At 39.5% G+C, this 22,760-nt stretch overlaps 2 protein-coding genes across 3 annotated transcripts in view; one reads left to right on the top strand and one right to left on the bottom strand.

Annotated features, from left to right (window-relative positions):
• Positions 1–1,539: 1,539 nt before the first annotated feature.
• On the top strand, positions 1,540–9,446 carry LOC139447333 (E3 ubiquitin-protein ligase MSL2-like). Its single transcript, XM_071228636.1, has 2 exons — positions 1,540–6,707; positions 9,434–9,446. The coding sequence occupies exon 1, from the start codon at positions 1,580–1,582 to the stop codon at positions 2,696–2,698; it is 1,119 nt and encodes a 372-aa protein (XP_071084737.1). The 5' UTR covers positions 1,540–1,579; the 3' UTR covers positions 2,699–6,707; positions 9,434–9,446.
• A 4,473-nt stretch (positions 9,447–13,919) lies between these two features.
• Positions 13,920–22,760, bottom strand: part of LOC139447689 (uncharacterized protein CXorf58-like) — an 84,699-nt gene continuing 75,858 nt past the window's right edge. For both annotated transcript variants that reach the window (XM_071229126.1, XM_071229127.1), the window contains exon 10: positions 13,920–15,230. In XM_071229126.1, the coding sequence (XP_071085227.1) occupies positions 15,048–15,230 (183 nt within the window). In that variant the 3' untranslated portion in view covers positions 13,920–15,047. The remainder of the gene's footprint in view (positions 15,231–22,760) is intronic.

Raw genomic sequence — 22,760 nt, 5'->3', positions numbered from 1 at the left:
AATGAAATGGTAGGTATAAAGTAGGTACTAATATATTACATGCATTAACACCAACTAACGACTACACCTACTTGAGTCACACCAGATTTGAAGAGATCATTTTACGACGGTGTCGTTTTAGCCATAATAGAAATACACATAATTAGGTATTTAAGAGTGTTAAGTGTTTTCATCACAAGGGATAACTATTTCAAGGTTTCATCCATAAAGGATCTTTTTAATACATATTAGTTCTCATTCAATCTCATTAAAATCAGATCTTAGTTCTCGCTACCGCTGAACAAAGATCTGAAGACATCCATTTGGGCTCACGCCAGAACGACCTTTCATCCGACCAATCATATCGTCGCTTACCAGATCATGAAAGTGACAGTCGGAATGTGATTTCTAATCATGCAGCCTCGAAAACGTTAAAACGGAGTATTCCGAAGGATAGTTACGGGCTTAACGACTGAATCTATACAATCTAGACCATATATCAGCCATTCTAAAACTTTCTTTTGTTCAGTTTTCAATTTTGTAAGCGAGAATTTGTCAAAATATGTTTCGAAGCGTAGTCGCCAATTTGAAATTAGTGCCGTAAAGCACGGGAAAGCTGCCTTCTGAATGGCTGATGTCGACTTCTTGGCAGTAATTCCATTGGTCGGTCAGAGTTTGCGAAAGGTCGGTCTGACGTGACCCGTAATGGGATGTCCTGAGATCTTTGTTTAGCGGCAGCGAGAACTAAGATCTGATTTTAATGGTTCTCATTTAATTATTGGTTTCTCAAAAGAAATAGAAATTATCAATAAATTTTGATGTAAATAGGTAGTTGTTTTATAAATTGATAGTATGAATTTTGCAGAGATTGGTAGTTACTTTAAAACCACTTTTTATATTGCATTGTTATGTAAAGTGACATATTCTTTTGGTTACATGCTGGTTTTTAAAATAAGGCTGTGATAGTCGAGTTGTTTTGCTGTCTTTTGTTGGCGGATGTTTTATATAGTCTCAATGTATAAATTTGAGTTTGTTACTTTTCGTAGTCACGATATGACTAAAATACTGCCGGTGTGACTTTAAATTTGAACTCACTAAGAAGAGAGAACATGGACTGGTGTGTTCTGATTCAGTATGATGTGTCCGAATGGGGTAGCTATATGTTTCAACTGCGGTGTGGTATCTTAGTGGACAATCACTATAAAACCGTCAGGTGTCCGGACTTGTATAGAATCACTACAAGCACACACGCACACACACATAATCTCCAAAGCGACCTCACCACCATAAACTAAAAATCTAGGCCATACATGGAATATACCCTTACATTTCATATTTATCTAAAAATATGTATTAAGTCAGATTATAAATAACAGACGAGAGACCGTTTCCATACATATTTGTCAAAGTGTCAATCTAGTTTGAAACGAAAATGGAAACGAAATGACTGAAAAAATAATTATTAGTGGTAAGCCCATACAACATAGAGTGAGAGTAGCTTCCCTTTGACAACAGCTCATTGACGTCAGCGAATAATGTGCAGCTGAAGCCTGCACACGGAAGTAAGGAAAACCTTAGCATTGTACAGTTTCCCCCCATAATGACAGCTATCAGTTTATACATTTCTACATGTAGATATGTAATGCAGGCCAACGCGGCTGACCACGATTCGTGGACAGATTTGTATCGCTATCTACCATATCTTCGTCAAGCTCTTTCATGTTGTGTGTGCGGGAACATCATTTCGAAGCCTCGAGGACCAAGTCATAGCGAATGTTTACACAATGTATGTACTCACTGTGTTGGAGGTAAGATGAGGTTAAAACCTTCATGTAGTTGGTGTAAAGACTATGTCGACTTTCGAGACAATACCCATTTGAGGATATTAGTGCTTTGTTTTCAAAAGCTGTGCGAATACATTTATGCCACACAGATTTGGACAGAGCTTACAGTGTCATCACCTAATGGGGAGACAAATCCACTAGTGTCTATCATCAAAGAAGCCATGGCTTTTGAAGATGACTATGTCTCAAACACTCACATTCCTAATCTACCTATGGCAATGCCAGTTTTGACACCTGCCACAATTAAACCGATAAGAAAGAGGAATGGTTCAAATAGAGAACAGCCTGCTGATGACATAAGTGAGGGGTCATCACAAGACCCTCCTACTCTCTCTCCAGAGTGTGACACCAATCCATTTGAAAAGGATGGCACAAAAAGTTGCTCAAGTAAAGAAGAAAAATATGCACATATTGGTTTAGGGTATGATTCTGTGTCAGCTCATATACATCCAGATATGAACCAGGATAAATTGGGAGTTGATACATACATGGGAAGGAGTCACCATGTTGGTTGCAAAAACAAGTCTGAGAAACAGCTTGAAGTACATGCTGAAGAAGTAGGTAGGAAGTCGTGGAAAAATCAGAGATCTAACAGTCAAGACAATATCTTTGAACCACCAAGTAAACGAACAAGAGCATCCTCTCTTCCAACTGGTTCAGAATTGTCCAGAAAAGTATGTAGATGTGCCCGAAATAATCCTCCAAATCGCTTGACGTGTCTTGGTCAGAGGTGTCCATGTTACAGCTCTAGAGTGCCATGTATTGGTTGTATGTGCAGAGGATGTCGGAATCCCAGAAAATTAGACTTCAAAGTTCTCACTGACCCTGATGGTGGGCACTGTGACAGTGAGTGTGGAACTGGTTTGAGTATGTAAAATGAAAAGCACCTGTTGCACAATGTTATATTATTGTGACCAAAATGATTGTTATGTGATAATCAAATTAGATTTTGATTTTGCTGTTTCATGAACATGATGAATAAGTAGTTCTCAAACTATATATATTACCATGATTACTGTTACAGAAAATTATGTTTGAGTGTTTCTTTTGGGTTAGAATATGATGTTGTATATTGAAATATTATGGTACAGAATGCGTAAAATTAAGACAATTTCAGATGAAAAAAGTGCTTATTTTGGAAAGTTGTTTTTGTTGATTTGTTTTTAATATAGAAGTATGAAATTTTGTTTATTTAAACCATATACTGTGACAAAGTCAATTTGAGACATTTACAAGGATCACTTATGGCTGAAAGTCAAGTGAACTTCCTTTGTGGCACATTGTCCGCTGCCCATCCATTTGTTTGTTGTTCCATCGCTAGCTTTTGCATTTTAGATTTTAGATTTCTCACTTCTGAAATACAAGGTCCATGGAGTTGATACTTTGAACAATTCCAGGTATAATGTCTGTCAGGATCTGGCCACGATTGAAAAGGTCTATTTTGGTCATAACTCAGACATTTCTGCATGTATCATTATGAAATTGCAGTATGCTCTCTGTGACTTTAGCCACTAGTCAAAGCCTGGGTCCACAAAAATTCTGTTTGGTCTATTATTTAAAGCTAATAAAAGTCCATTTGATAACTCTGAAATGTACCAAAAACGATGCCAAGTTGTAGCAAGTTTTTGGCGCAAACTGATCATGTGTTTTTTGGAATAACATAAAACGTTTTGGCATATTTCGATTTTCCATCTAGCTACAACCTTTTGACTTTCAAGTACTCTATTTTTTTTAGTGTTATTTCATTTTCGACATCTGCTCTTAAAGTTAAAATACAAATGCTTTTGGAGCTGAAACTGTATGAATGATCTCAGCTATATAGTGAAGCTAAAATGTGCTATTTTAGAAACCCATTTGGGATGTTTTGAAATTTTGCATAGGTTTAGTTAGTAGTGGGGCCAAACATGTTGGTTCCATTTTTGCGATGTTATGAATTTTGATCTTGATTCAACTTTTGCAGCATAAATGATGCTGTTGTCAAAGTGTAAATTCTTCACTCAAAGTGAAAATATGAAAACTATATGGTAAGAACCTACCATACACCATCATCTATATCTCCGGGGCTCACATTTCCGTAAACCTACACTAACCCCCTGGACCAATCCTTTTGGTTCTCACAATCTTATATTACCTGCCCTTGATTTTCATTAACATTTTACCGAGCAATTAAACTTAGTGATAAAGAAAAATAAAATGGTTAAGGGAGGTAACTTATAGTGTCTAGAAACCACAGCCACCGTCACTTTTGATTGAGTCTGTTTGTTGTGACAGACTGCTTCATAGGTACATGGCCATGTTACCCCAGTCTAACCCCGACTCAGACCTTTGAAGTTGAAAAAACTTTACACTTTTACCAAAGTCTTCAACACCTTCTCCTCTGATACTGCTTGACTGATGAAACTGAAATTTGTCCTAGTCATCTGTCTGAAACGGCAAGACTGAGGAAGCAGAACTTTGGCATGTGTGTTTCACCTGATGATGACCTTCTGCAGAGAACCTTGTTCAGTGTGTGCCTTTGTTGGGGTTTAAATTGTATACTTCATATCCAGGTGAGCTTCAGTGCTTCAGCACGTTTCCATTGATAACAATAAGAAGAAACACTGTTAATATCGTACTAATATTTTGCTAAACAATTAACTTGTGCAGGTTATAATATTGATTAGTGTCCTTTTAATATTTAAATTTCTTTTGTGGGCAGTGTTGGGGGAAGAGGCAAAAAAGTTTGGTTAATTGTGTATAACGTGCAACATGCTTACTGTTTATCATGTTTATGCAGTTACATGAATGGATTTACTTCTGTCAGTGGCTGTTTGTCAGTTGTTATTTGAAAGAGATTGATGTTTATTGTCCTTTTTTAATATTTTTTTCTATTACACCCAAGGTTTAATCTATTTGCAGAAAATGATGTTTCAATGTTTAGGAAGTGCGATTTTATCAGAAAGAAATAATAAATGTTGTCAACATACCATGTTCTGCCTCTTGCTAGGATAATGATAGTATCATGTTTATTAGTAGTGGGACGATACACTGATGTATCAATGGATCATGATATTTTACTTCTCGATACAAGTATCGGTCACAATTGCACACGAAGTAAAAAGTATTGATTCTAACCTCAACTGTATAACTTTAATAAATGTTACTCCAAACACTAATTACAAGTGAAAATGAGTAGTGAAAAGGTACATATTTTCACCCATTTTGCCATACCTGACACTGCCAACTGTAATTTGTTAGTGTGCCAGGTAGTTTGCCATCATGTCTATACAAGAGATGGCTAACGCACCACTGTTAAGAGCACATGCAAGTATCGTGATATGTATTGGATCACAAAGTTGGTGTATCGTCCCAGTCCTAATGTTTATCCTGTGATCCTATTTAGTTACATGCCATTTGAGTTCTAGTTTTAGCATGGCCAGTTATTCTTCAGGACTCTCTCTGTCACAGAGTTTTGCCTTCCAGAGTTTTAGTTTCGCCAGATTTGTTGATGTCATCATCTGCAAAAGTCTTCACCTCTGAAACCACTGGACTAATCATTTGGTAACTTAGCTAAAATCTTAAGACACCTGAAATTTTTCAAGAGCTTTACATGCCATTTTCAACATGGCCACCAAATCGACAACATGGATATATTTACTTCTGTGTATTATTCTGCCATCTCTTCTTTATACTTTTTTCAATTTTGTGTCAAGAGTTTTTTTGTAGTCATGCACAGCACATTGTCTCTTTTCTCTTGTTTTAAATATTGATCTTTGGCCAAAATTTCACCCAAAATGTATTCTTGGCTCTGTAAACAAATTGTAAACATCATTTCTGAAACTGCTAGGCTGGAAAAAGTTTTAATTTTTTATTCATTTCTTTGTCAGTAATGGACAACATAGTTTGCTCAAATCATTGAGTGAGTGAGTTGGGTTTAACACTGCTTAGAACATTATTCCAGTTATATCACAGCATGTCAGCTTAATGTTGGAGGAAAGCCAAAGTGATGCAGGTCTCAGACACTTACCACAAACCCTGAAGCACAGGTATGTAGGCAAACTGGGACTCGTACCCATGATTATAGGTTTCTGGCGTGCCCAAGGGACAGAACTCTACAGAAGAATGGGCCACCTACACCCCCCTCAAATCATTGTGATTTTATTGTTAGTTGTTGAACCGACTCAGATCAAAGGTCCTAGCGAGCTTAAGGCATTTAATTTCAATTTTTGAAAACTGCCTCTGTGGTCAAGTGGTAGAGCATTTGCACAAAGAGTGGAAGGTCAGGGGTTGGATCCCTGGCCACGTCACACCTAAAGATGGTACAACATTGTACTTGTTATCGTGCCTGGTTATCTTCCTTAGGGTCTTACAAGCACTAGTTAGCTCGGAGTCTGTATATTGTCTGGGTGGGGTATTCATGTTAAAGTGTGGCATGGTATCTCTGTGGGCCAGCACAATAAAATCGGCATTAGTCCAGACTAGTACAAGCAGCCACACACTCGTGCATGCACATCGCTATATAAGTGCAATAATCTTTAACGAGACGTTAAGCCCCATTTCACCTCACATCAATTTCAAATGAAAAAGACAATAACTATAAAAACTCTTTTTACTAATCATCATTGAATGAAAGACAAGGATGATGAATCTAAAACATTGATATGATGTGATTCAGGTTTGTTTATGTCATTAAAATACAAGTAAGTTTTTGATAAGGGAAATTTGTAAAACTTTGTACATAGTTCATAATTCTTTCGTTGTTAAGAATATTCTACATATTTTAAGCACCATTTTGTTCATGTTGTTAGAAACTGAAAGTGAGAGAGCTTCATAGAACCTTCAGCTGACTAGATGAGCACAGTGCCTTGTTGCTGTTGTGAAAGTTGCATGTCATTGTGGACAAGGGTATGTGCAAGGAACTCTGGTTTCATACATGTATCTAAACAGTTTTTGCCAGGGCTACAGTTAAACTATTCCCAATTAGACATTGTGTTCCCAACTCTTGAGACTTACAGCATGTATAGTGTGTCCCCGAGTATGGTCGGGTAATAGGGGGTTGGGTACCTGGGTAGTAAATTTGGACTCATCCAAGCCCTAAAACATAGATTTTATTTGCTAAATTTCCAGGTATCAGATCAGATACCACCATCATAAAGTGATAAGTTTCTACAGGCTCGACAGGAAGTCCAAGCATTGTGAAGTGAAAGACATGGCTTGGTTGTTCATCAGGTTTGCTGTCTCCATTGTATTGCCACATGAATGTGTAGGAATCCAGTCTGTTCTCCCAACAAAGAAACTTAGTACCTTGTGCTACACTCCACTACATTATTATCCCCCGCCCCAACAAAGTTGGCGGGGGATATAGAAATGGGTTCTGTCCGCCCGTCTGTGCATGTGTGTGTGTGCGTCCCGAAATCGTTTCTGGAGCATAACTCAGAAACCGTTAAATATTTCTCTACGAAACTTTGCATGTCTATCAGACTCATGCTGAACTGGTGCCTTTTTATGTTCATTGTTTATGTTTCCATGGCAACAAGTTGGACTCAGGTTCTTTAGGGTAGAGTTTGTTTCAGGAGCGTAACTCAAAATCCTTTAAATACTTTCTTACAAAACTTTGCATGTCTACCGGGCACATAGTGAACTTATGTTCTATAGGGTAGAGCTCAATTCTGGAGCATAACTCAAAACCCATTCAATACTTTCTAACAAAACTTTGCATGTTACCAGACACATACTGAACTGATGCCTTTTGCTATTTAGGAATTTTAGAAATTTTTATTTTTTACGTTTCCATGGCAACAAGTTGGACTTAGGTTCTATAAGGGTGGTGTTCGTTTCCGGAGCACAACTCAGAAAACGTTAAATACTTTCTTACAAAACTTTGCATGTGTACTAGGCACATACTGAACTGGTGCCTTTTGATAATTAGCACTTTTAGAAATTTATATTTTTTACGTTTCCATGGCAACAAGTTGGATTTAGAAAACAATAAGAGTAGGGTTCAATTCCGGATGAAATTTTCCACATCTATCAGACACATGCTGAATTGTTGCCTTTTGCAATTTATGCATTTTAGAAATTTGTATTACTGGGCTTATTTCCAGAAATATTTCCTTGCCAAACATTGCATGTCTATATATAAAGCACATACTGAACAGAACTGGTGCCATTTGATATTAAAGAGTTTATTTTAGAATTTCCATTGCAGCTATTTTGACATGGGCTAAGAGAAATGTTGGTTCAGTTACCTGGTTTGGGACCATAACATGGGCGGGGGATATAGATGACTTCGTCAACTATACGCTTGTTTGTCATATGGACGGGAGTTACAGCAGATACAGTGCTATGTGGAATAGGCCGTGACCAATGGGTAGTGAGATGTCTCCTCATTGTTAGTCCATTGTGTTGTTGAACTTATGTTTGTTTTCATGCTTAAAGTATCCAAATTACATGGATTACCAAAATGTGTAAGGCCACATGAGGTAAGCAAATTATTGTTTGGTTGGTATTCATTTAAATGATTATATTCTTTTTGTTGCAGCAACAAAAACTTAGGTTCCCTTTCTTTATTTGGAGTTGAAGTTTCCCTATTCCATTCATTAACAATTAGGAATGATTTGTGCTATAATTTGATCGATTGAACATGTATTATTTATTTAAATTTTAAACAAGGATTGTGATGAAGCAACAAACAGATGGTAACATGAGTGAAAATAGTGCCAGGATGCTGTGGTTCACCTAGATATGAAGTCTGAAGTTTGAAATGTCAACAAAGAACATTCAAATATTTTCTGCATAAATACTGAGGAACGACCAAGAAAAGTTTCAGTTTCTTTGGTTGAGTGATTTGGGGGGGATGATGCTTTCAATGCAGATAAATGCATTTCTATTAAAAATGTAACAACATTAGGTTTACTGGTACATGTATGTGCAGTAAGCAGTGGGCTCAACAGGTGTGTTCCATTTGGGGTGATATTTAAAATTGTATCCTTCATTTGACCTTGTACTGAAAGCTGAAACATATTATGGCCATTTCATGTCAGAATGTCATGAAATTTGATACTTCTGTTGTTAATAGTGGAGCTCAACATGTATGTTCTATTTTTGGTAACATTTTGAATTTTGACCTTTATTTGGCCTTTGCACAATAAGAATTCTCCTAAATTCTCTCAGAATGCCTTTTGCTCGCATGGTAAATTCCATCATCTCAGAAACCATTGAACCAATGATCTTGAAACTTCACATGCATGTCCACACTACTGATGGCGTCGGAATCGTTCAAGTGGTTTGCATCTGATTTTCAAAAACTGTTTATGGCTGCTATAAATGTACTGTACTGCTTTTGAATTATCTCAAAATCTTACTGTAAACATCTTCTCTGTAATTGCGTATACATGTAGTAAATTCCTTCTTGCAGATTACAAAAAATTGTGGATATTTGGATACTTGTTTTATATTTGTTAATACTTTGGTCGTCAGTATTTAAGCCGAAAAATATGTGAGTAGCAATGTTGGCAGCAACTCTTTATAAGTGGCTGTCTCTGTTGACATTTTATATGGTTGACTACATATCTAGGTGACCTAAACTGCTGTGGCAATTTTTCTTTTCTTTTCATCTCTCTTTGTTCCAGGGATATAGGGATGTGCAGTCATGTCCATGTGCTCCGTGCTTTTTCTGTTTCAAAGACAATTTGGACGTTACTGAAAATGAAGGCAGTGCTCGTTTTCGGAGCAGAACTCTGAAACCATTGAATATTTCATGATGAAACTTGCCATAAAGATCAGTCTAGTGGTGAACTGGTGCCTTTGATTTGATTGTTGATTTGGGATGTTGAAAAATTCTGAACAGCATTATTATTTTCAAAATGAACCATAAAGGGGTGAAAGTAGGCAAACCTCATTTCAGAATTGCACCTGATTGTGGGGGTATGTCTTATCCTGATGCCTCTTGTTCAAAATGGTTGCTACACTAAATTTCAGCTGAGCACATATTGCAGATTTGGACCCTCTACCCATTGTTATTATGCCTCAAAGTGTGATTGACCAATCAGAGAGCAGAACTACTAACCCCACATGAGCCCATATACTGTCAGTATAAATCCAAGATGGTTGTTACTGACCTATACCTCTGTAACAGCCATTTTACATTTTGCAACACCTACCTCACATATTTCTGGCACAGGAAGTTGTTATTCAACACTGTTTTGTGTTTTAATATCAAATAATTGTGATGTACATAGACATTCATTTTTTAAGAATTTAGGAAACCATGTTCATGACTTTTTAATAAAGGAAAGCTCACAACGGAGGCCAGTGATTTACAAATAGCAACATCATAGAACATAGTATAGGATGACGTCATAAACAAGAAACATGACGCCAATGACGTCACATAGCAATAGAATAAATAGCAGTCCAGCCTTAGGGAAAAGCAGACTGCTATCAAGTTACAGTGGCCCTCAGATTTCTGATAACAGGCGGCCATTTTAATGATAATTCTGTCCATTTTGGCTATAATGCTTGTTTAAACGTTATATATACGATTTATATACTAGTATATATATATATTTGTTTTGACATTGAAGCGTTGTATCAGAAACGTACTGGTCCTGTCAGTTATACCGGTTGTAAGTGTCAAGTTTTCATTTTGTCATGACATTTGCAATAAAGATTCCAGATAATGTAAACTTTTCCCCATAATAAATTTGTTGTGTTTCTATAGTTCGAAACAACTTAATCTAAAGTAACTAATCTCTGAAACAACTTAATCTAAAGTAACTAATCTCTGAAACAACTTAATCTAAAGTAACTAATCTCTGAAACAACTTAATCTAAAGTAACTAATCTCTGAAACAACTTAATTGTTGAATGAATGGCAGCATGCCAAGCATGAACTGTGATAAAATATAATACTTTTCAATTCAAGGAGGGAAAATATGTTAACTGTCTATTATTATTAATTCTGTGGAATGTTTTCTATACCACTTAATCATGTTAGTGTTTCTGATTGTCTGTATACCTTTATTTGATCAGGGGCCAGATAATTTTTGTATTCCGTGGGTGCTACAAAAAAATGTTGAGAGCTATATGAATAGTCAAAAAATTTTATATATCTGAGAATATCTGCATGTGGAATATGCCTTGAAAATCAGTCATTTTTTCTATCGGTATAGACAATATCATATGAGGTCAGTCAAAATAAGTGTTTGCATAATTTTCAGAGAGCTAGAAAAACTATGGAGACAGTCATCGATACCCCCACTCTTTTAGATATGTTATTAAAGCACAAAATTAAGTATATCTGTAATTTGTCTGATTGTACCAATCAAAACCATGGTTAGTCCTGAAGCATTAAGTTCAAGAGACATCATCCTGGCAGAGTCAAGCGTTCATGATAAGACTACACCAGATGATTCCTCCTTTAAATGCTTTCTATACCTTCCAGACAAGGGCATTACTCATGGTACTTTGCAATGGACACAATTTTTAAATGATAAATTTAAATTATGATATTACAATAACAACATACTAAAAACCTAAAACACAATTCCGGAATTGTTGTATTGGAAATTTTTGTTAATTAACATGGCACTTAGCATCTTCCCGAGGCAAGAGAGTTAACTGACTTTAAAAGTCCAGTTTCCACCCTTGCCGAGTTAGGCTGGAATTAGTGGGCTCGATCGTAGCGCCACCAGTGGCTATTACCAGTTATGTCCTTTCTAAGCCTCTCCTATGGACCAATCAGATTCCTCTCCTCATATCACTTGTGTTTGCTTCACACAAAATGGTGGTGCCCAGTCAGGACAAACTGATCAATAATGAAGATCTATATTGTGATAAAACAGGTCTTACATCGCGAAATGCATCTAATCATGTGAGCACCTTGATTAAAAACATGAACAGATTTGGAAAATATCTGCTGACGAGTTGGCGGTGCACATGCTTTGCAAATCCTGCAATCGACTGAAATCTACACGACAGTTTACAAACCGGATTTCGATTTCGGTGTGCGATTTTGATTGGACTATGCATAGACTCGTTAGCCCAGCCAAAATGTCCCATTCTGTTTGGGCACGATGCCACAAAATGAACAGAATCACCTCACCAGACCACCTGATCCATTTTGTTGCCTCTTACATCAAGCATAGGTTGCTGGGGACCTATTCTTACTTGTAATCCCCAAAAGGTTTTGTATTGTATGATAGCTGATGTGCATTAAATGTTTCTTCAAGAGATATTGAAAGGTTTTTGAGTCGTACTCCTTGTAGGAATCAACCTCCTTTGAACTCAAGTTGTGGGAACACAAGATATAAAAATAAAAAAATTCCTAAATACCTGTAGTAAATGCACCAGGGCTGGGTATGCCAGATGTGTATACAAAGTGACATTGAACAGTTTTTGAGTCATGCTCCATAGATAAAACATGACAGACTGAAGGAGCCATTTCTATATACCCCTCTAAACTTTTATTGAGCAGGGATTTATGTCAACGGAACATTATTGTATCTAGTCATAGGTAGAATGGTTGTGAGGCAAAATAGCTAGTTTAGCACATGTTCACCACTGAAGTTGTACATTACTTAGTAAATGTGAGCTCCTGTACCTCTGGTAATCTGGCTTTGTTTTGGTGGCGGTGAATAGTTTCTTGGATGTCAAATGTATTAGTTGGAAGCATTGTGTTGTTAGTTGCTGAAATGTTCCTTCTAACAGTGCTGTGATGAAGATCTTATATATGTTACTATGGCAACATAACTTTGTTATTCATAACTTGTGCAATGCAGGGATCAGTATTGAAATCATGTCATTACATAACATGTCAATGATAATTGTTTTATTCATTTTAATAAAGTGATAGATGAAAGCTGTTATTCATCATGCATGAAAAGAGAAAACATTTGAAGTGAATTGGTATATATTTTGTAGCACAATAGTCCAATGCTATATGACAAGTTTTGCAGATAGTGAGGGAGGAAATCCACTACTGGTAATGTCAATGTGATAAAGCGTTGAATGTGCAATACTATTGTTTATGGCTGTCTCGTAGTCATCATCTGGTCACTCTATTAAACTGTTTCTGCAAGTTATACTGGCTTTGTTATTTAATGTCACATCCTAAACTACTCATGGATACATCAATACCTGTTTGTGCAGTGGGACAAAACTAACAGAAGTGCCCGGCAGATAACCAGAAGTATATTGTCAATGTGGTCACATCCCAACTTGCCCGGCAGATAACCAGAAGTATATTGTCAATGTGGTCCCATCCCAACTTGCCCGGCAGATAACCAGAAGTATATTGTCACTGTGGTCACATCCCAACTTGCCCGGCAGATAACCAGAAGTATATTGTCAATGTGGTCCCATCCCAACTTGCCCGGCAGATAACCAGAAGTATATTGTCAATGTGGTCACATTCCAACTTGCCCGGCAGATAACCAGAAGTATATTGTCAATGTGGTCCCATCCCAACTTGCCCGGCAGATAAACAGAAGTATATTGTCAATGTGGTCACATCCTAACTTGCCCGGCAGATAACCAGAAGTATATTGTCAATGTGGTCACATCCCAACTTGCCCGGCAGATAACCAGAAGTATATTGTCAATGTGGTCCCATCCCAGATTATCCGGCAGATAACCAGAAGTATATTGTCAATGTGGTCACATCCCAACTTGCCCGGCAGATAACCAGAAGTATATTGTCAATGTGGTCCCATCCGAACTTGCCCGGCAGATAACCAGAAGTATATTGTCAATGTGGTCACATCCTAACTTGCCCGGCAGATAACCAGAAGTATATTGTTAATGTGGTCCCATCCCAACTTGCCGGCAGATAACCAGAAAGTATATTGTCAATGTGGTCACATCCCAACTTGCCCGGCAGATAACCAGAAGTATATTGTCAATGTGGCAGGGTATGAAACTCCCAAAAATTTCAGCCAGACCACAGGACAGGCTAGCTGAAATACTTGCCAGCCCTGACCAAAACCTGCCTGCCCACTATAATCATATGTTTCTCAGGATAATTTAATCAAAACTTTAAATCGAATTCATTGAACATGAAGTAATGCAAGAAAAGAAATAGCAAACACTTTTTAGGTCAGATTTGTATTTAATATCCTAGAATACATCATGTAAATATCCTTATTCCTAAATAGGGCCTCATGACTTTCAATCAATGTCCATATCACTGTCAGTGTCATTGTGATTGTCACTTCCTTCAACAAGGTCACTGAAGTCTGACTCATATTCAGTTTTCCAAGAAGGAACAATCGTTCTTTTTCGCTTCGTGCTGTCATAGATCTTGTCTCTTTCAGCCCGTGTCTTTTTTCTTGTCATCACTGACTTCAGTTAAACCAAGAAACTTTAAAAGACTCATGCTGTCGAGCAACATGGGTAATGGGCATCGCCATTCGCAATATCACTAGCAACAGAAACAGGGTCACTGATTGGTTGTCATGTCGGGGATAATACAATCAAATAGCTTGTATCAAAATATGAAAACTGATTGCTTGTAGCATAAGCGCATCGCTACACTTTAGGTTGTCTAAAAGCTAATGGGGTTTCTTTTTGGTTACATTTTATCATTCATCTTTACATGTGAATTAATGCTTATTATCGGGAAATATTTAGATTATTTTCACATATGAAATAAAACCCGACCGTCGGGCAGGGGGATTTGAAAATCTGGCAGCCGGAGTTGAAATCAACCCGTCTCGGACGATCGGGCAGGCAGGTATTTCGAACACTGAATGTGGCCAAATTGTTAAAAAATATATGAATGAATCACTGAAAGTCATTGATGACACCACATGTTCTAGGGTAAGCATGTCCTGCACCACCAGGTAGCACGCACTATTCGCACAAATTGCAGAAAAAGTAGGTGTTTGTTGCCTGACAATGTGGCACCAAGTTTACACTGATCAGAACAAACATTCAAGGGTTAAAACATGAAGAAAGGAAACAAATGAATTCATGTTGACCAATGGAATACATGCCCATCATTTCACACCTCAGACAATTAAGTTAACTAAGTTGATAGAGAAACAAAACCAGTGTTGACATTGAGGGGGATCCTTCTAAGTATTGGAATGTTGGGATCCCCTAAACCCTTTTATTAACAACTTTAATGGCAAAGACCCCCTTTTTATGCTTTATTTCGACACTTGAATGCTGATATAAGTATTGTTATTTGTAGTTTAAACCCATACACACAAAAACATCATGTTGCAGATACTGTTGGTGAAGCTATGATGTAAGTAACAATCTTGGAGTTGCCATTGCCTCATCATTGAATGAAAGTTCTTGGGTCCACTCATACAGCTTGCTTGCCTCATGTTCCCAGTCTTCCTGGGCCTGTGTGGGCAGCTCACCATCTGGGTTGTAGCAGTCCACGTAGTGGGCAGCAGCCCTCTCTCCACAAACCCCCTCCTGCAGGTACACAATGTAAGAATATACACACATGACATGCACAACTGAAGCCCATTAACGGTAAGTGCACACCATTCACATAGTTAAGGTTACTTGAGGTCAAGTGGTGTCACATTCTTACTTAAAGACAAATATATGGAGGCAAGGATAGAAGTGATAGAATTCCTACCATAAAAAGATATGCCATAAGGTTAAGTAGCTCACCTATATTTATTTTGAATATGATATTAGATCAGAACAGAGCAACAGACAAAAGAAATTTCAACTCAAAAGATATCCTCACTGTATGTCCATTAACTGGCTTACATGTTCAACTTGACTACCATGAGCAGCCACAGTGTTTAAACATTGTGGCAAATATCACACTACACCACAAATTAATTATTTTTAGTAATACAAAATAGTTACTTGACAACTGTAATATCTTGGTCAACGGAAGTATCTGTGAAAAAATGAACATTTACGTGATCTGTCATTGAACTAAAGCAGTAGTATAGTTAAGGGGATGTCTGTTGTATCAGAAAACGCGGTCTAGTATCTTGCCAGACTCGAATGCAGGACGGAAGACGTATAGATATATCTCTAGAAACTGCTTTGACATTTGGTGCCGCTCATAGAAAGTAAACCCTAAATACTCCAAGATTTGTTTCTCTCTATCGGATAGGAATAGAAAAGGGTATCTTTTTTCGAGACAATCATAGGCCTCCAATACTTCTTCTTGTTTTGTTTCTTGCTCCTCTTGGCTTCCACGAATTTGCATATATCTAACTTGTGAAATGTGGTACTTCTGTTTTGCTGCTCAAACAGATAAAGTGCCCGAACAAATTTTGGTGTATGCTTCTCATGGTAGGGATGCTCTAGGCATTTTTTATATCCTATGTACATCAAATGTTTAATTGGGAGTACACCTATTTGGGGGCATTAGTCAGTTTAATGTCATGTCAATCGTAGAATAGCATAATCATTTTAATGGAAGAGAGAAAAAAATCCCCTCCTGTAGTAGTAGTATTGTGGTATAAATCTGGCCCAATCATGGGTGTACCAGTTACAGGCTATATCCCCTTTACCTATACTACTAAAGCTTTATATCATTGATATAAGCTTTCCCTTGTATGATATAAAAACATACATGTCATACCCCAGTCACATAAGTATGCAAGCTACACAGCCAAAAAAACCCTAATGTTTTCCCTTATTTTTGGCATGTGATGTTTACAAACAACTGTCCTTTGATGTTGGAGATATAGTTTTAATACAGTGGTACATCAAAATAAGACTGCTACAGTGTAAACTAATATTAGTGTTGTCTAATGGCTGGTAAAGGTTAGAGATGGATGGTATCGAAGTAGTTGTTTAATTTTAAGACAATATATTATCAGAAATTGTGACTGGAAAAACAAACATTCCATTCTCATGAAAAGCAGGTGTGAGACCACTCGTCTTCAAACATCAATACTTCAATTCACATGGTCCAATAACGCTCCATCTATGTTGCCCTACATAGTCATCATCTCCGTCCCAAGGATGTTCCCTCAATGTTATCCCTGCCCTATATAGCCATCATCTCCGTCCCAGTGATGATCCATCTATGTTATCCCTGCCCTATATAGTCATCATCTCCGTCCCAGTGATGATCCATCTATGTTATCCCTGCCCTATATAGTCATCATCTCCGTCCCAGTGATGTTCCCTCAATGTTATCCCTGCCCTATATAGTCATCATCTCCGTCCCAGTGATGATCCATCTATGTTATCCCTACCCTATATAGCCATCATCTCCGTCCCAAGGATGTTCCCTCAATGTTATCCCTGCCCAATATAGTCATCATCTCCGTCCAAGTGATGATTCATCTATGTTATCCCTGCCCTATATAGTCATCATCTCCGTCCCAGTGATGTTCCCTCAATGCTATCCCTGCCCTATATAGTCATCATCTCCGTCCCAGTGATGATCCATCTATGTTATCCCTGTCCTATATAGCCATCATCTCCGTCCCAAGGATGTTCCCTCAATGTTATCCCTGCCCTATATAGTCATCATCTTCGTCCCAGTGATGATCCATCTATGTTATCCCTGCCCTATATAGTCATCATCTCCGTCCCAGTGATGATCCATCTATGTTATCCCTACCCTATATAGCCATCATCTCCGTCCCAGTGATGATCCATCTATGTTATCCCTGCCCTATATAGTCATCATCTCCGTCCCAGTGATGATCCATCTATGTTATCCCTGCCCTATATAGTCATCATCTCCATCCCTGTGATGCTCCATCTATGTTATCCCTTCCCTATACAGTCATCTCCGTCCCAGTGATGCTCCATCTATGTTATCCCTGCCCCATATAGTCATCATCTCCGTCCCAGTGATGATCCATCTATGTTATCCCTGCCCTATATAGTCATCATCTCCATCCCTGTGATGCTCCATCTATGTTATCCCTGCCCTATATAGTCATCATCTCCTTCCCTGTGATGCTCCATCTATGTTATCCCTGCCCTATATAGTCATCATCTCCGTCCAAGTGATGCTCCATCTATGTTATCCCTACCCTATACAGTCATCATCTCCGTCCCAGTGATGCTCCATCTATGTTATCCCTGCCCTATATAGTCATCATCTCCATCCCTGTGATGCTTCATCTATGTTATCCCTACCCTATACAGTCATCATCTCCGTCCCAGTGATGATCCATCTATGTTATCCCTACCCTATATAGCCATCATCTCCATCTCAAGGATGTTCCCTCAATGTTATCCCTGCCCTATATAGTCATCATCTCCGTCCCTGTGATGCTCCATCTATGTTATCCCTACCCTATATAGCCATCATCTCCATCCCAAGGATGTTCCCTCAATGTTATCCCTGCCCTATATAGTCATCATCTCCGTCCCAGTGATGTTCCCTCAATGTTATCCCTGCCCTATATAGCCATCATCTCCATCCCAAGGATGCTCCATCTATGTTATCCCTACCCTATATAGTCATCATCTCCGTCCCTGTGATGCTCCATCTATGTTATCCCTACCCTATACAGTCATCATCTCCGTCCCAGTGATGCTCCATCTATGTTATCCCTACCCTATATAGCCATTATCTCGATCCCTGTGATGCTCCATCTATGTTATCCCTACCCTATACAGTCATCATCTCCGTCCCAGTGATGCTCCATCTATGTTATCCCTGCCCTATATAGTCATCATCTCCGTCCCAGTGACACTCCCTGTATGTTATCCCTGCCCCATATAGAAGTCATCATCTCCGTCCCAGTGACACTCCCTGTATGTTATCCCTGCCCCATATAGAAGTCATCATCTCCGTCACAGTGACACTCCCTGTATGTTATCCCTGCCCCATATAGAAGTCATCATCTCCGTCCCAGTGACACTCCCTGTATGTTATCCCTGCCCCATATAGAAGTCATCATCTCCGTCACAGTGACACTCCCTGTATGTTATCCCTGCCCCATATAGAAGTCATCATCTCCGTCACAGTGACACTCCCTGTATGTTATCCCTGCCCCATATAGAAGTCATCATCTCCGTCACAGAGACGCTTCCTGTATGTAATCCCTGCCCCATATAGAAGTCATCATCTCCGTCACAGTGATGCTCCCTGTATGTAATCCCTGCCCCATATAGAAGTCATCATCTCTGTCACAGTGATGCTCCCTGTATGTAATCCCTGCCCCATATAGAAGTCATCATCTCTGTCACAGTGATGCTCCCTGTATGTAATCCCTGCCCCATATAGAAGTCATCATCTCTGTCACAGTGATGCTCCCTGTATGTAATCCCTGCCCCATATAGAAGTCATCATCTCTGTCACAGTGATGCTCCCTGTATGTAATCCCTGCCCCATATAGAAGTCATCATCTCTGTCACAGTGATGCTTCCTGTATGTTATCCCTGCCCCATATAGAACGCCGACGTGAACTTTCTCCCATATTGGATAGTGTTTACAAAATCACGTTTCATGTACACCGGTTATGAGACGCCTGTAACATCACGTATATTTCAAACTTAGCTGCGATATATACATCCTTGAATTCCTCATACATTATAGAATCAAATGACCAATGGTCTTTGTCACCAATACAAAGTGACTGGTTGAAATCAAGCAAAATAAGTTAGGCATGAAAACGAACGCTGTGCTCGAAAAACTGCACTTGTATGAAATGTAAACAAAGCAACATACAGATTTTACACAGTGTCGCATTTTCTCCTATTTTGGGCTATCCATTCTTCTAATCGTTCAAGATATTGGCTCAACATTTTCAGAGTATGCACGGGATGAGAATTGTAGGAAGAATTAGGGAATTTAAAATAGATATATTGCAATGATTTGATATTTTCCACAGAAATTGTCAAAGTTACTGTCCTGTGTGATACCATGACTGACGCAAAATCACTCACAACGACAACAGTATTTATCAGAGTTTCTGACTATTTCTGTTTGTTTCAATGAAAATTATAACAACAAAAAACAGTACATAGATTGGCAGAATGTTTCTGATTACTTACATGTCACATTTATGTATATACGATCCCTGAATCAACGAAAGTCCCCACGTAAAATGACGCGTACTGTTGACAATGAACACGCCATTTTGTAAAAGTCGGTCACAGGTAGTGATGTCATATGTCAACATTGCTGTACATATTTGGTAATTTCTTTGAGGTGAAGGTCCTTGAATGAGAGTGCACACGATCATTTTCTACAGCTTCAGTTATGATGTAGATTTTGCATACGTTTTATACATTTTTTCACACAATTAATTTCACTTTGGATATTTGTCAATGTTCAAAATGATAAGTAATGATACGTAAATATAGGCAACAACATGTATGAATGAATGAACCTTTGATAATCTCCTGTTTTGTTTAAACATTGTTAATGTAAGGACAATCGGCTGTGTCCATCTTAGTTCGGCCATCTCCGGTTGAGTGGAAAGCCTTCACGTGACTGGCAGCCAATTATAGAGATCATGTGGTGGATTCAAGGCTATAAGTTGTAACTGACACAGAGATTCGGGGTCCGGCGTTTGGTTTTGAAAGTGAAACCGGATGTTGAAGAATAACATTCAGGTCCCACGAAGGAGGCTGAAAACGGGTGGCTTGGTCGGCTAATTTGTAGGAACGGATGAGCGATTATTGCTCTGTAACCGTGGAAACCTTCGCACCAGAAGTGGTGGCAATGACGGAGTTGATAGCCACAAGGTAGTTGACCAACCAACATGTGTCCCTTAAGTTTCCAGGTTAAACGCAGATGATGTAAATATTCGTTGAAGCGAGGCTGAGGTAGGAGTGGAAATATCACGAGCACGACAGTAAATCTCAAAGGCTGACTTGTGGTCATAATGGCGCCGGGTGCAATGAGAGACTTCTGCGGATGCACCAAAAGCAGAGATGAAGCATTGCAAGGGACAGATGGAGCCAATGAGAACGAGGTTGAAGGAGTAGGTCATCGCAGAGCGGAAGATGATTCAATTGCGCACTGGCCAATAGGGCGTGACCAAAATCAGAGACAGGCGGTGATTGCTACCTTCTGCAGGACCCGGGAAGGATCGCCAACTCATCATACTCCCAAGCCTGAGGGGATTGGAGATACGACTTGGGATAGCTGAGCGTTGAAGCAGGTGGCGAAGCAGAGGATGTTCGACCAATGCGAGATTGCAAGAATGGCTGCCTTGAATTTGAGATTGTTGCTGTGGAGGCAAGTAATACGTCGGAAAACTGCCCTGCTACTTGCAGATCTTGAAAGTGTGCTCCCTAACCGACGGTTGAAGCATTGACAAACAGATGAAGGACTGGACGAGACCCCTCCGCAAACGTTTGACGCGACCAGCCACCATGGAAGATGAGGGGTAGAGGGAGCGGTAGGGAGATCGGCGTGTGACAATCGTTGATCGTGACAAAGGGTGCGAGAAAACATTGAAGCAATCGCAGATGTAGATGACCCCATACAGTGAGCGCCTGCGCCGATGTTAGGAAGCCCAGGAGTTGTTGCCACTGGCGTAGTTGAAGCGGGTGTTCGAGTGCCACCAGTCTTGTGGGACGAACATTCTACTTTGCTGAGTGTGGAACAGGGCTCCTATGAATTGGTGACGTTGGGTGAGTATGAATTCTGACTTTGCCGAGTTGTCTGAGAAGACGAAGTGTGAAGTCGAGTTGTTGACGGAGGAAATCAGCATCTGCGTGAAACCGAATGCAGTCATCGAGATAAGAATGTAGGAATTTCTTGACGGGTCGGGTAAGGCGTGTTAAAAGCCACAGGCCCAAGAAATTCCAAACGGGATCACCTTCCATTGGTAGTGGCAGCCTTGAAAAATGAACTGGAGGAAGTCGGTGCTCCCGATGGATGGGAACGTGCAGATAAGCATCTTGGAGATCGAGACTGACCATAAAATGAATGAGCGTGCGAGGGAGCGAGATCGATGACATGCGAAAATGTGGTGGAGTTTCTAGGTACGTAGCGTTGAAGATCTTCAATTTGAAAATGAGTCGCAGTTTTAGACTGTCCTTTTAGGGAACAACGAATATGGAAGAATAAAACCTGGGGGTCGTGGGAAGTCTGCCGATACAATCCATAGTGTATTTTGCTAGGAATCTACCAACAGCGTAGATCAATGTTGGTAATTGCATGGCCGGATACGTTCTCTGTAGGGAATGTCGTAGGTATTGGCGTGGCCAGCGGTAGTCAATAACCTTGTTGTAGTGTCTGTGTTACGAAGGGGTCTGCAAGAATGGTCCAATTGCTTGCAAATAGCCCCAGTCTTCCGCCTATGGACATGGCTGTAATGGGAACAGCTGAAGGCGGAAGTTCCCAGTTGCGTGGTTTTGAAAAGGAGTCAGTTTCCCACTTAACCTCCCGCTCGGGAAGGGTCACTGATAAAGGTGATGGATCGACCGGAGAAGTGTCCCAAGCCCCGTTGACCTCTTTGTCCTCTGCCGTGTCCATGAAAGGGATTAGGCCGGGATAAGAGAAGTTCACAAAGATTGCGCTGGGCAGGAACCAATCGGGGATAGTTTCAATCTTCCTTTTCCTGATCTTTCAATTGCCTCTTCTAGAGACGCAAAGGGTCCACAGTGAACTGGAGGCTAGAGTCTCTTTAAACATCCTGAGCAGCCTGCTGGTTCGTTTCTGCAAACACAAAGCGGGAAGACCAAGGTTGTTAAAAAAAGTTGAACTTTGAACTGATAGTCCCAGGTAGGGCGTTGAAGTACACCACGACAATGAAGAGCTGTCATGGAGCCGGAATGGTGAGAGAGGAGGTCCATGATCTGCATGAGTTTATCCTGTATAAGGAGTATCACTCCTCGAATAAAGGCGTCCTCTTTGGAATGAGTGGAGAGAGAGACGGAGAGCTCGTTCATAGCTCACAAAATCAAAGACACTAGAGGGAGTGTACGGCGAACTATGGTATCCAAGTGTGTTAGGTCCCGATCTTCAACCACGTAAGATGATGTCGAGTGCTTCTGGTTGAACCTGTAGATAAGGGTCACCCGAAGCAGAGTGCGAACCAACGA

Source organism: Haliotis cracherodii, unplaced genomic scaffold, assembly GCF_022045235.1.
Source record: "Haliotis cracherodii isolate W230 unplaced genomic scaffold, xgHalCrac1.p SCAF_7, whole genome shotgun sequence".
NCBI lineage: Eukaryota > Metazoa > Mollusca > Gastropoda > Lepetellida > Haliotidae > Haliotis > Haliotis cracherodii.
The sequence above is the reverse complement of the archived record's forward strand: the minus strand, read 5'-3'. Positions and strand labels throughout refer to the sequence as shown.

Excerpts from the sequence above, each read along its gene's own strand:
- LOC139447333 (XM_071228636.1), top strand. The coding sequence starts at position 1,580 with ATGACAGCTATCAGTTTATACATTTCTACATGTAGATATGTAATGCAG.